General features: G+C 45.3%; 1 protein-coding gene across 5 annotated transcripts in view; it reads right to left on the reverse strand.

The window, feature by feature from the left end:
* LOC306814073 (ubiquitin-associated protein 2-like) overlaps nucleotides 1-13,338 on the reverse strand; it is a 185,728-nt gene that overhangs the window by 147,009 nt on the left and 25,381 nt on the right. For 4 of the 5 annotated variants that reach the window (XM_079329786.1, XM_079329785.1, XM_079329784.1 and 1 more), the window contains exon 2: nucleotides 10,230-10,369. In XM_079329786.1, the coding sequence (XP_079185912.1) occupies nucleotides 10,230-10,328 (99 nt within the window). In that variant the 5' untranslated portion in view covers nucleotides 10,329-10,369. Of the gene's footprint in view, nucleotides 1-10,229; nucleotides 10,370-13,338 lie in introns of those variants that run through there. The other variant, XM_079329783.1, reaches the window with a different exon arrangement.

The following is a 13,338-nucleotide window of genomic DNA, read 5'->3' on the forward strand; positions in this document are numbered from 1 at the left end:
TTCTATCAAGGTGGTTGGCCTGGAGACTGAGAAGAGAAGAAGGAAAAGGAGATAAGCAGAAGAAAACCTGCAGCTGGGAAAAGTATTTTTAGAAAAGTCTTAGGAAAAACAGTGGCGTAGATGGTCTTACACCAATCAATGTTATGTTGATCTATTGTAACCAATGAACAAAGTATAAACTTTGTAGAGTGTATAAAAGACAGCATACTGTTGTAATAAATGGGATATTAGCCTTCTGAAATGTAGTGTGCCTATTTGTATGTCACACCTGCCTCTACAGTGACGTGTGTTTTACCGCGGTTCAGTAAAAGGAGGGGGGCTGGGTCCTTTTCAAAACGGAATGCACACCAATGAGCTCTCTTGTTGTCTCTGGGCTCCCAAGAAGGTTGCCTTGGGCAGGTCTCCTAGTCACAACTCAGCTGCATTTTGCAGTCCAAAGATACTTCAGATCAGATTTTGAAACGCCTTTGCCACAGCGGCCTGCTATTTCACTGAGGAGGGGTCAGGACCCTTTCTCCATGAGTTTTTCAGCAGCTACTCCAGTTCCAGCCATGCCAAGGAGGGAAGTTTCTTCAGGCATTTCAGCAGCATTGAAGACTTTTGGACAAAAATAAGGGTTTTTTCCAGGTTTTGCTTTGTCTCTGTCCCCTGCTGGTTGTTGTTTGAGGGAGAAGGGAGTTGTGGAACTGCAGAGACTCAGTTGCTGTGTTGATTTTCCTTTCTTCTCTCTGACAGTGGTCCAGAGAAGGGGGCTTCGCCACGATCTTTTTTTCTTTGTTCCCAGGGGGATGAGATGACTCAACACCTTTGTATCTAGTGGTTATTGCTGTTTTTTCTTTTTAGTAAACTGTTATTTTTTCACTTATATCTTCTTGCATTAATTTCTCCTTATTGGTGAAAGGGGAGTGACTAAAACTACGAGAAGGTAACTCATTGTGGAGTCTCCACCCCATACAATTGTCTTAAACTAAGATAGTAACAGAGTTAAGTACTATGCACTACTTCACATTTTAAAAGTGTCATGCTGACAGCTTCATATGACAGTCAGTAACACAAGAGGAGAGCCTGCTCTGGAATTCCCTGTGCCAGCCCTGGTGCTACCCTCCACAAAAGCTTCCCAGGTCAGCGTGGTGCTCTGTGTGAAGGAGCTTGCTCTTGGTATCTATTGAGAGCTCAGCAGAGAGCAAAAATGAAAAGTCTGCTGGTTTCAGAAATGAAGTCCTGATGATCCATCTTCTTGCTCTGACTTCAGCCTCCTCATGCCCACAGCAACTTTTTAGCTAGTGAAGAGATTTCCTTTAAAGATATCCAGAATAGAAACATTCAATGTAATTTCTATAGAGACATGATGGGATATTTGACCAGAAACAGGAAACCAATGAGATTCATATTCATTTCTTCTGTAAACCAACATTTTTCAAGTCCATGTTAGAAGAAAAAAAAATAAAAACCTGTCCTGATTTGAAGGACAGGTGTCTGCCAGTAAGGGCAGAAGTTTCCCTTTGAAATAGAGACTTTGGTTCCACTCCCCTCAAGTATTATAATTGTTTGAATCAAGGACTCTGAGGCAGAGATAGGGGGGTGGGAATAACAGCTCTTTTACTATTATATCTAACTGTACAAGCAGAAACAACAGCAGTTGTTAAAATTACCAACAAAACAGAACATATAACTCGGTTCCAGTCCTTTCTCAAGCTGCAGGCACACTCTCTCTGTGCTCGGTCCCGGTGCTGCAGCTGGAACAAAGCCCGGAGCTGCCGAGGGCAGGCGGGAGCAGAGGCAGGAGGGGGCGGCAGCGGCCACGCCGGTCTCGGGTGGGAATGGGCTGGAGCGGCGGCTCCTCGCTCACCGTGTGTGTCCGGGGGATCAGCTGTGTCCGCAGAGGCAGGAGGCTGGAACGGGGCAGATGCAGGGCAGGTGATCACAGAGGGTCTGGCTCTCCTGTGCTCCGGCCACGTGGCTGAAGATCGGGCGTCCTCCTCCAAGCTCGCCGGAAACACAAGTCCCCTCCAGGAAGCACGAGAGGCCCCTCCGGGAGCCGTTCCCACCCACCCCTTTTGTCTGGAGTCATCAGAGATCCTGGGTGTAACCCGGTCAGCTCCATTGGCATGATAATGGGAAAAATTCTTTAAATTGACACAGTAATAGAAAAACACTCAACCCCCAACAAAACATCATAACACTATCAAATGAGCAACAACATCTTTTGTTTTCCTGTGTAAGGAGAAAGCTTAGAAACACAAGCAGGTATGATATCACTAACATTTATGCCAGTGGATTGCACACAGAATTGAAGATCCAGAAGAAAAAGAACAAAAACAACAAAACCCCACACGATGTGTTTACTACACAAACACCAAATTGGTGTCACAAAAAGTTTTGCTTTTTTTCCCCCAGTGAGTGTTTCTTCTTTGTTTTTAAGGCACCATTGCTAGAAGTGACATTATAGTATCCTATAAACAGTATAATTAATTTTAATTGCAACTAAGAAAATGGTAGCTAGCATCTTAAGACAGCTAGAACTTTGCTCAGCCTTACAAGATACATTATCTTTGCAGCATAACAGAGTGAAGGAAATTTTTAACAACTTTGAACTACCAGAAAACAGAAGTATGCAAAACACAAAGTGACGGTAATGGGCCCAGATCTTACAATAAAATATTATATTTATTTTCCAGAAACAATGAAAAAACTATGATGTAATTTCTTAAATAACTTAAATGATGTTCAGTGTGATTATGACAATGAAAACTCCATTTCAGAAAGTAGCATTATTCTACATTCAAAAAATGAATCAGTGGTAATTGAATAGTATAATCCCACATGTTTTTGTTGATCTGTAAAACATAAAGAGGGAGGTTCATCTGATCTAAACAATAGAAATATACGGTGTTCTAATGCATATCTGCTGTATGTTAAATAATCACCTTTTCCACTGAAATGATCAAATCAATATCTATTATGCAAGAGGCAGAATAAGTGGAAAAAATGCAGAAAAAGGTCTAAGACTTAATGCTTAAAATCAATCCCACTGAGAGCATGTCCCATCAGAGTAGCTGCTTGAGGCCAGATAGAGATCCCACGACCTCTCTAATCCATGACAGTGTTTGTGGTAAACAATTTTTTTCCTTTTAACAGCTGGAATTTCCAGTGTTGCAACTTGTGCCATTGTCTCTGAGGATGGCTTCACCTTTTCTATAGCCTATATGAGGTATTTGAATAGAAGACAACCTGGCCTTGCCTTCTTAGGGATGAACAAATCCAGTTCCCTCAGTCACCACTCATTCGTCCTGTGCTCCAGCCTCTCAACCATCTTCACAGCTCCTCACTGGTCTTGCTCCCATTTGCCAATGTCTGCCTTGCGTTAAGGAACCCAAAACTGGGAAGAGTATTTCACTGATGTCTTGCAAACATCAAAAAAGGGGAAACCCTCACTTCTGTCAACTTGCTCATTATACTCCTGCACACTTAGTTGTTATAACGCAAAAAAAAAAAAATAAAATTAAACTTCATTTGTTGAAAGCAACTCTCTAAACCTACACATTAGCATGAATCACCACTCTGAAAAGCACTGTAACACAAGGAGATAAAGGCTTGAGGTCACAGAATTATTATTGTAGAGAGAAGAGCCTCTCCATGTTAAAGATCAGTCGAGAAAATATGACAATTTCCCATGGGAGCACCTCTAGACTGAGAACTGAGGCAATTCTTCAATTGAACGAAATTTTGAAAAGTACCTGACGAAAGAATAATGAGTTGCCAGGAATAGAGACATTTTGCACTTGTCCTGGTTTGAAGGACAGGTGTCTGTCAGTAAAGGCAAAAGTTTTCCTTTGAAATAGAGACTTTAGTTACACTCCCCCCAAGTATTATAACTGCTTGAATCAAGGACTCTGAGGCAGAGATAAGGGGGTGGGAATAACAGCTCTTTTACTAATATATCTAACCGTACAAGCAGAAAACAACAGCAGTTGTTAAAATTGCTAACAGAACAGAACAGATAACTCGGTTCCAGTCCTTTCTCAAGCTGCAGGCACACTCTCTCTGTGCTCGGTCTCGGTGCTGCAGACAGAGCAAAGCCTGGCAGCTGCCGAGGGCAGGCGGGAGCAGAGGCAGAAGGGAGGGGGGTGGGGCGGCAGCGGCCACGCCGGTCTCAGGTGGGAACGGGCTGGAGCGGCGGCTCCTCGCTCACCGTGTGTGTCCGGGTGATCAGCTGTGTCCACAGAGGCAGGAGGCTGGAAACGGGGCAGATGCAGGGCAGGTGATCACAGAGGGTCTGGCTCTCCTGTGTTCCACAGCGGGGGCTGCAGACGGGGCGTCCTGCTCCGAGCTCGCTGGAAACACAAGTAGCCCCTCCGGAAGCCACTCCCACCCACCCCTTTTGTCTGGAGTCATCAGAGACCCTGGGTGTAACCCGGCCAGCTCCATTGGCGTGATAATGGGAAAAATTCTTTCAATTGACACAGTAACAGAAAAACACTAAACCCCCAACATTATCCACCCCGAATTTTTCCCATGCCAACATGCTACATCAAATTAAAACTTTTAAATCATATACATACGTGAAGTTACAGGCACAGTATCATAGATAGTTCACCCTAGAACAAGGTCCCCTTGGGGTATGCATCAGGTCTCTCCATCCTTTTGCATCACCCACCAAGTGCAACCTGGCCCTTGAGTGAAAACCACCCCACGAACAGGACTGTCTTTGCTCGAGGCAGAGTTCACCCAAACAGTTTTTCCTAACATGCCTCTCAGGTGTACCACTGTGTTGGAGAGGATAAAATGGTAAAACCTTACAAATATGAATATATAGATTCTGAGAACGAGGTTGGAATGAAAGCCACTTTCGAGATACCAAACCCTAGTTACTAAATAACTACTGGACAAAGGAGTAGCCACTTGGGTTATCCCCTGGTGATTAAACAATGCCTTCTGCCTGGTAGTGGACCTGAGGGTCTGACTCATCCCCCCTCAGGGTAGTAAGGGTAGTTTTAGAGCTTGAAATGTAACACGCTATGCTAATATCATAGTTCCTATAGGCTCTATGCAAATGCTATAGAATTTGTATTTTGTATTACATTGGTTAATGGGGATTAGAATATTCATGATAGAAAAAGATTTAAAGTATTGTAAATGAGAAATTGCTTTCTTTTTTCTCTCTTTTGGCTTATCCCTAGCATATCCTTCTTTCCTCCTCTTCTCTCTCTTCCCTGCCCCCTCTCTTTCTCTCCCCCCTTCACCCTTACCCTCCTGCTTTTCATTTCTTACCTCTTCTCTCCCTTAATTATATTATCCTTTTCCTATCCTATTATCCCATTCTCAATTTCTGTCTGACACTGGGCTGTAGCAGACAGCCCTCAGTAGGATTTCTTAATGTTCATGCCCTCTCCGTTCTTAATAAATTGTTACTGTAACCATCCACATATATTGGGCTCTGGAGTTTCTCCCTGAGAACTGTCCGGATACAAACAATTCCCATACCACTGGAATCTTATCTCCATCTGGTGCTCCCAAGTGCTCAGATTGGGCAGGGCCTGCTCGGTTAGTGGAACCTTGGGTATTCACTAACCATGTGGCCTTTGGTAGATTAATCTCCCACTTCTGGAAAGTCTCCCCACCAAGTGCCTTTAAGGTGGTTTTAAACAGACCATTGCACCGTTCGACTTTCCCAGCTGCTGGTGCATGGTACGGAATATGGTACACCCACTCAATGCCATGTTATCTAGCCCAGGTGTTAATAAGGCTATTTTTGAAATGAGTCCCGTTGTCTCACTCAAGTCTCTCAGGGGTACCATGCCTCCAGAGGACTTGCTTTTCTAGGCCCAGGATGGTGTTCTGAGCAGTGGTGTGAGGCACAGGTTAGGTCTCCAACCATCCAGTGGTGGCTTCCACCATGGTCAGCACGTAGCGCTTTCCTTGGCGGGTCTGAAGCAGTGTGATATAGTCAATCTGCCAGGCCTCTCCATACTTATATTTAGACCACCACTCCCCATACCAGAGGGGCGTCACCCGCTTGGCCTGTTTGATGGCAGCACACGTCTGACAGTCGTGGATAACCTGAAAGATGCTGTCCATGGTTAGATCCACCCCTCGGTCTCGTGCCCACTTATAGGTGGCGTCTCTGCCCTGATGGCCTGAGGCATCGTGGGCCCATCGAGCCAGGAACAGTTCACCCTTGTGTTCCCAATCTAAGTCTATCTTTGACACCTCTATCTGTGCAGACTGATCTACCTGCTCGTTGTGCCTGTGTTCTTCATTAGCCCGACTCTTGGGAACATGGGCATCCACATGACGGACTTTCACGGGTAGCTTCTCTACCTGAGTGGCAATGTCTTTCCACTCATCAGCAGCCCAGATTGGTTTTCCTCTACGTTGCCAGTCAGCCTTTTTCCACCTTTCCAGCCAACCCCACAGAGCATTGGCTACCATCCACGAATCAGTGTAAAGGTAGAGCTTTGGCCATTACTCTCTCTCAGCAATGTCCAAGGCCAGCTGAACAGCTTTGAGTTCAGCAAGTTGAATTAATCCACCTTCTCCTTCGGTACCTTGGCCAACCTGTTGTGTAGGGCTCCATATGGCTGCTTTCCACTTCCGGTTCATCCCCACAATGCGGCAGGAACCGTTGGTGAAAAGGGCATAGTGTGTTTCATCTGCTGGCAGCTGGTTGTACGGTGAAGCTTCTTTAGCCTGGGTCACTTGCTTCTGCTCCTCTTCATCAGCGAGACCAAAATCTTCACCTTCTGGCCAGTTTGCATCTATCTCCAAAATCCCAGGGCAATTCAGGTTGCCAATACGGGCGTGCTGCGTGATGAGGTCAATCCACTTGCTCCATGTGGCGTCAGTGGCGTGGTGAGTAGAGGGAACCTTTCCTTTGAACATCCACCCCAGCACTGGCAGTCGGGGTGCCAGAAGAAGCTGTGCTTCTGTGCCAATCACCTCTGAGGCAGCTTGAACTTCTTCATAGGCAGCCAAAATTTCCTTCTCTGTGGGAGTGTAGTTGGCTTCAGATCCTTTGTAGCTTCTGCTCCAGAATCCCAGGGGTCGGCCTTGGGTCTCACCAGGCACCTTCTGCCAAAGGCTCCAGGACAGACCATGGTTCCCAGCTGCAGAGTAAAGCACATTCTTTACCTCTGGTCCCGTCATGACTGGGCCAAGGGCTACTGCATGAGCGATCTCCTGTTTGACCTGGGCAAAAGCTTGCTTTTGTTTGGGGCCCCAGTGGAAATCATTCTTCTTGCAGGTGACCACGTAGAGCAAGATCACAGTCTGGCTGTACTCAGGGATGTGCATTCTCCAAAAGCCTATGGCACCTAGGAAAGCTTGTGTTTCCTTCTTGCTTGTTGGTGGAGACAATGCAGTGATCTTATTGATGACCTGAGTGAGGACCTGGTGCCGTCCATCCTGCCACTTCACTCCCAGGAACTGGATCTCTCGGGCAGGTCCTTTGACTTTTCTCTTTCTAATGGCGTGGTTATCAGCATTAATCATTGCTATGAAGGTGGTACATTGAGATGGCCCCAGGGTTGCCAAATTCCACAACATCTGCCCTGTGCACCTGACCTTGTCAGGGTCATTGTCATGCTGTCCATCCCTCCCAAAGAGTACCTCTAATACTGCCACTTCTCTCAGCTGCTGGATCCCTTCCTCAAGGGTCTTCCAGCGCATCCTACGGTGGTGCTCCTGCATTCTCTCTCTGTGTACAAACTTTTCTCTCACACTCATTAAAAGCTGCACCCAGAGGGAAAGGAGGCCTTGCTCCCTTACGAATATCTGGTCCACACCTGAATCCTGGGCCAAGGATCCCAAATTCCTGGCCTCAGTTCCATCCAGCTGTACACCTGTTCCCGTAAGGTCCCAGACCCGGAGTAACCAAGTTGTAAAAGGCTTACGGCCCCGCCGAGCAATGTCTTTACGCAGGTTACGGAGACTATCGTATGAGAGGGACTTGGTGACAATCTCAACCTCTGGCTCCCTTGCTGGTTGTGAGGACCCTCCTTGCTGATCCCCATTATCTAGGTGCCTCGTTTTAATCTTAGATTTTCTAGTTTCCACAGGGGCTGCTGCTGCTGGCTGTGGCTGCTTCTGTGATCCAGCTGGAACCTGGACAGATACAACATCTACAGGTTCCACTGCAGCACCATCTGACTCTCCCTCTTTAAGGCAGGGGGAGGGTTTCTCACCAGCTGGGGAAAAGTGCTCCTTCAACATCTGGTCTATATCCTTCACTAGAGCCCCCACCCACTGTGGGTGGCTCATTTCTGTGGTGGGCTGTGGGGCAGGGTTAGGCTCTGGGGCAACATCCCTAGTCCCTGGCACAGGGGCAGGCTCTGGGGCAACATCCCTAGTCCCTGGGGCAGAGGCAGGTTCTGGGGCAGCAACTCTATTTCCTGGGGCAGGTATCAGAGTTGCTGTCCAAACCAATATTCCCTTGTTTCTCAATGCTAAGTAGAACAGGCCTATCAGCAGCACCAGCCTCTGATTAATAACACTAGCAATTAAAGCAGATCTGAAATCCTTGAGAACCAGTGGGGTAGCCTCAAAAAACTGGGTGATGGGTTGGGAGAAAATTTCCCTTGCACTCGTTATCTCACAGTAAGTACCATTACTGAAATAACCCCAGAAACACGCAGTTAGAGTATGAGAGCTCTGGATCCATGTGACCACTTCCCACGAAAAATTTAAAAACCATGAATTCCTGACGTAATCAATCCACCAAAGGAATCAGATAATAGCTACAGTAACTTTGGTGAGAGGGCCCATATTCAAATAAGGGCTTTCAAATGGGAGAGAGATATCTATGGCCACATGGAACCCAAGCCAGATTAAACTGGAAAGCTGTTGCCACTTAAGAGAGCTGTTATTCCTGTCTTAACTCTCCACTCAGTGCCTTCTGTCCCATGTCTGGGTTGCCAAAATCTGTCCTGGTTTGAAAGATAGGTGTCTGCCAGTAAAGGCAGAAGTTTTCCATTGAAATAGAGACTTTAATTCCACTCCCCCCAAGTATTATAATTGCTTGAATCAAGGACTCTGAGGCATAGATAAGGGGGTAGGAATAACAGCTCATTTACTAATATATCTAACTGTACAAGTAGAAAGCAACAGCAGTTGTTAAAATTACTAACAGGACAGAACAGATAACTCGGTTCTAGTCCCTTCTCAAGCTGCAGGCACACTCTCTCTGTGCTCGGTCTCGGTGCTACAGCTGGAACAAAGCCCGGAGCTGCCGAGGGCAGGTGGGAGCGGAGGCAGGAGGGGGCGGCAGCGGCCACGCCGGTCTCGGGTGGGAACGGGCTGGAGCGGCGGCTCCTTGCTCACCATGTGTGTCCGGGTGATCAGCTGTGTCTGCAGAGGCAGGAGGCTGGAACGGGGCAGATGCAGGGCAGGTGATCACAGAGGGTCTGGCTCTGCTGTGTTCCACAGCAGGGGCTGCAGACGGGGCATCCTCCTCTGAGCTCCCCAGAAACACGAGTCCCCTCCGGAAGCACGAGAGGCCCCTCCGGACGCCACTCCCACCCACCCCTTTTGTCTGGAGTCATCAGAGACCCTGGGTGTAACCCGGCCAGCTCCATTGGCGTGATAATGGGAAAAATTATTTCAATTGACACAGTAATAGAAAAAAAACACTCAACCTTCAACAGTACTTTAACCCAGGCAAGCACACAACCTAACTATTCTGCTGCTGAGAACCAAGTCAATGGGATAAGAGCTTAATTTCAATCTTGCAGATACTCAAAATAACTTTAGTTTGCTAGCGGACAACCATCCTCGTTTCACTTTTTGAAGGCACAGGAAGTTTAGGATTTTGTGACTTATAAATATGCTGAATCGTGCTGTAGAATGCAATATGGATATAACAAAGCTTTTCCCACCCACCCAAATTCCTCTATTGACCAGAAATTTTCTAGCATCATGAGGCTGGCATATGAAAGAGCTGAACTCTGAAGACACTAAGGTGACAGGACGGAAATCCTGACAGGGATAGGCATAGAATTCCTCACTCATGGGAACTGTTGCTGAAGAACACAAAGCTCCTTCAGAGACAAAAATACAAGGACAACTTAATGCTGTGCTGGATAACTAAGCAATTAAAGCAAGATATCAAACAAACACTTTTCCAAATAAGACCATACCTCCCCCCATATTTTCTCTGTTTTTACTCTCTTAGGAAGATACAAATCATTGCATGGTCACTTTCAACTCAAAGAAGATTAAATAGGAGCACGTACCTGTACTACATGTTTCTGTGGTTGTGTTGGCTGAGAGCTTGAAATTTGCATTTTGTCCCTAGTGCCCTGGGTACGTTCACTGCCCACCGAAGTCATCATATACAGTTTATACAAAACAATGTATGTACAAAATAGAAAATCTGAAAGGAAAAAAGAGTTAAGGCAGAATACTCATTCAATACTCCAATAATATACAAATGTAGTAGATTGAACTCTTCCTGCCTTTAATACAAGCTCTATACAGAGACTCCCGAGAAAGCAGCTTCAGTACACTATTTTTGGACTTACTGCAATCTTTACAATAAAGGGGTAAATGAAATGGATAAAAAGCATTTCTGTAAGCTGACTTGGATCTGTCTAGATCTCTACTTCCAAACAACATCTGGATCTTGCAGCTTTTCCCGGTTATTTAACATACAGACTTTTCTATCTGCTACTCTGTTGAAATTCTAGCTTCAGCTGGATCAATCCTTAAATTTCTTTAATATCTGCTGTCTTGTTTTGATGCCTAGAATTTAACGACTCATACCCACTCAGAATGCTAAAAGTCACATTCACAAACCAGGCCATTCCTTTCTTCCCCATCATTAAACTGCTTTTCTGCACACATACATGAAGTCATAGGCAATGCCCACTCTTCTTCCCACTCTCATTCTCTCTTACAGAAAAATTATGATCCTCACCTTTAAATCAGCCTTTGTAGCCAATATTTTTATGTTGACCCTCACACTTAAAGGAATTATTTACAAAACTAGCTATTTACTCTGCTTTAAACATACATTGGTTGTATGGCAACAAAAGAAAACAAACCACACACACCCACCAGTGCTATCCCATTTGTGGAATGGACACTGATACAAAACCTGGATAAACACTGTTAAAAGTCACCTTTGTCACCCATGCGTACCCAGATATAAGGAAGAAGCCATTGTTACATGGGAGGATCAGTCTGGCTGGCAAACATTGGAAGGCCATGAAACAGGTTCTGCTCAAATAATTGAGTTGGAGGCTGTCACAATGGCATTCCAAAGGTTTTCTCAGGTACCTTTGAATTTGGTCACTGACTGCTCTTATGTTGCTGACATAACTCAGCATCTGGATTGCTTGCTCGTGAAGGAGGTTGACAACGCCATTTTATTTCGGCTGTTGAAGGCCCGTGTTGTGTGCAATTCAAGCCTGAGTTAATCCGTATTATATTCTGCACATACGGAGTCACACAAACTTACCAGGTTTTCTAACAGAAGGTAATGCCAGGGCTGATAGGTTGGCTAACCCTGCATGGGAGGCACCTCAGCCTGACAAGATTGCACAAGCCAGGGCATCACATGGTTTCTTTCCAACAGAATGCACATACTCTGCAAAAACAATTTCATTTAACGGCAACCTAGGCTTGTGATGTTGTTGCTTCTTGTGACGACTTCCATGGGTTTGCTGCACCTTTGCCAGCAGGGGTCAACCCTAGGGGCCTAAAGGCCCTGCAGCTTTGGCAAACAGATGTCACTCACATAGCCAAATTTGGCAGGTTTAAGTATGTGCACGTGTCTATTGACACCTTTTCTTTTGCCATATGGGCATCTGCTCATACTGGGGAGAAGGGTCGCAATGTGATTGCCCATTGGAGGATGGATTTTGCGATTCTGGGCATACCTTCTGCTGTGAAGACTGACAATGACCCTTCTTACATCTCCCAAAAGACGAGGCAGTTTTTGCAGATGTGGGGAGTCTCGCATAAGTTTGGTACTCCTCATTCTCCAACAGGTAAAGCCATTGTTGAACGAGCTCATGGTACTCTAAAGCATATTTTGGACAAACAGAAAAGGGGAATGGCTGGAGAGATACCACACAGCCAATAGGAAAATGCTTTATATACCATCAATCACCTCACAGTACCACAAGATTCAAATAATCCTGTCATTGTTAATCACTTTACCTTGTTACAGGATTCAGACAAGACACACCTGCCTTGAGCAAAGGTCTTTATATGTGACCTGACCACGAACAAGTGGGAGGCCCCACATGAAATTATCGTTTGTGGCCGCGGGTACGCCTGCCTCTCAACAGATACCAGGGTACGCTGGCTGCCTGCAAGGTGTGTCCGCCCTGAGCTGTGACACCAGAAATATAATGTCACCAATGCACAGCCTTCAGATGCTGACCAACATATCGATCACCAACCAGACAATCCCTCTACGAACAGAGAATGAACATTCATCTGTTTGTGTTTGTACTGTTTTAAAATCAATAAGAGATTTTTTAAACAGGTTTTCAGAATGTATTATAAATAGTAATAGGTTTTAATTTTATTATTGTATTAGAAATAGTGCCTTGGTGATGGACCTTTTACAGGGAAGAGCAACAGGTTGGAAAATTCCCTGGGTACTTGAGGTATCCTCAGGCCTCCTGAATTGTGTTTGTTCTCCCTTGCACAGGGCCCCGCAAGGAACCACAGACACTTCTTTTCCTTTTCTTTTTAAATAAAAAAGGGGGACTTGTGGATACTGGTGAAGATTCAGTGGAAAGATGCAGCTTGTATTTTCTCAAGCTGCTCAAAGAAAACAGAAGTGAAGAAATTATTGGCAGAGATTGGCACCTGGTGTTGATCACAGAACAGTGCGTGAGCTACGTGATGTTTTGGTAAAAGCATGATTACAAGAGGTGTTACCTTCCTTGGACCAATGAGCTCTGTCTATCCTGTGTTCCACGATCTAGTCTATAAAAGTGTGGTTGCTTTTCTAATAAATCGCTTTTTTTCTACCTCGAAAGGAAGTTGTGTGTTGCTATATCATTTTGCCATTCCTAGCCTTATAGTGACAAGTGTATAGTAGATTTGTGTAAGAATTAAAGAAAAAGAGAGGCAAAGGCGCTATGCGAGAAGTGGTGGAATAGAAACTAATAAAATGGGACACAAGACAAGCAAGGAGAAAGCCCCCAAGGGAAAGAAAAGCCAAAATATTCCCTCTGATAGTCCCCTGGGAATAAAACTAGAACAGTGGGAACGCAACCTAGACACAAAAAATAAAAAGAAGATCAAAATGATACATTATTATATGATCAAGTGGACCAAAGAAGAGATAAGAACAGACCATTTATTCTGGCCCTTACATGGGTT

The sequence above is a fragment of the Erithacus rubecula genome (genome assembly GCF_903797595.1).
Source record: "Erithacus rubecula genome assembly, contig: SUPER_W_unloc_1, whole genome shotgun sequence".
Lineage (NCBI taxonomy): Eukaryota > Metazoa > Chordata > Aves > Passeriformes > Muscicapidae > Erithacus > Erithacus rubecula.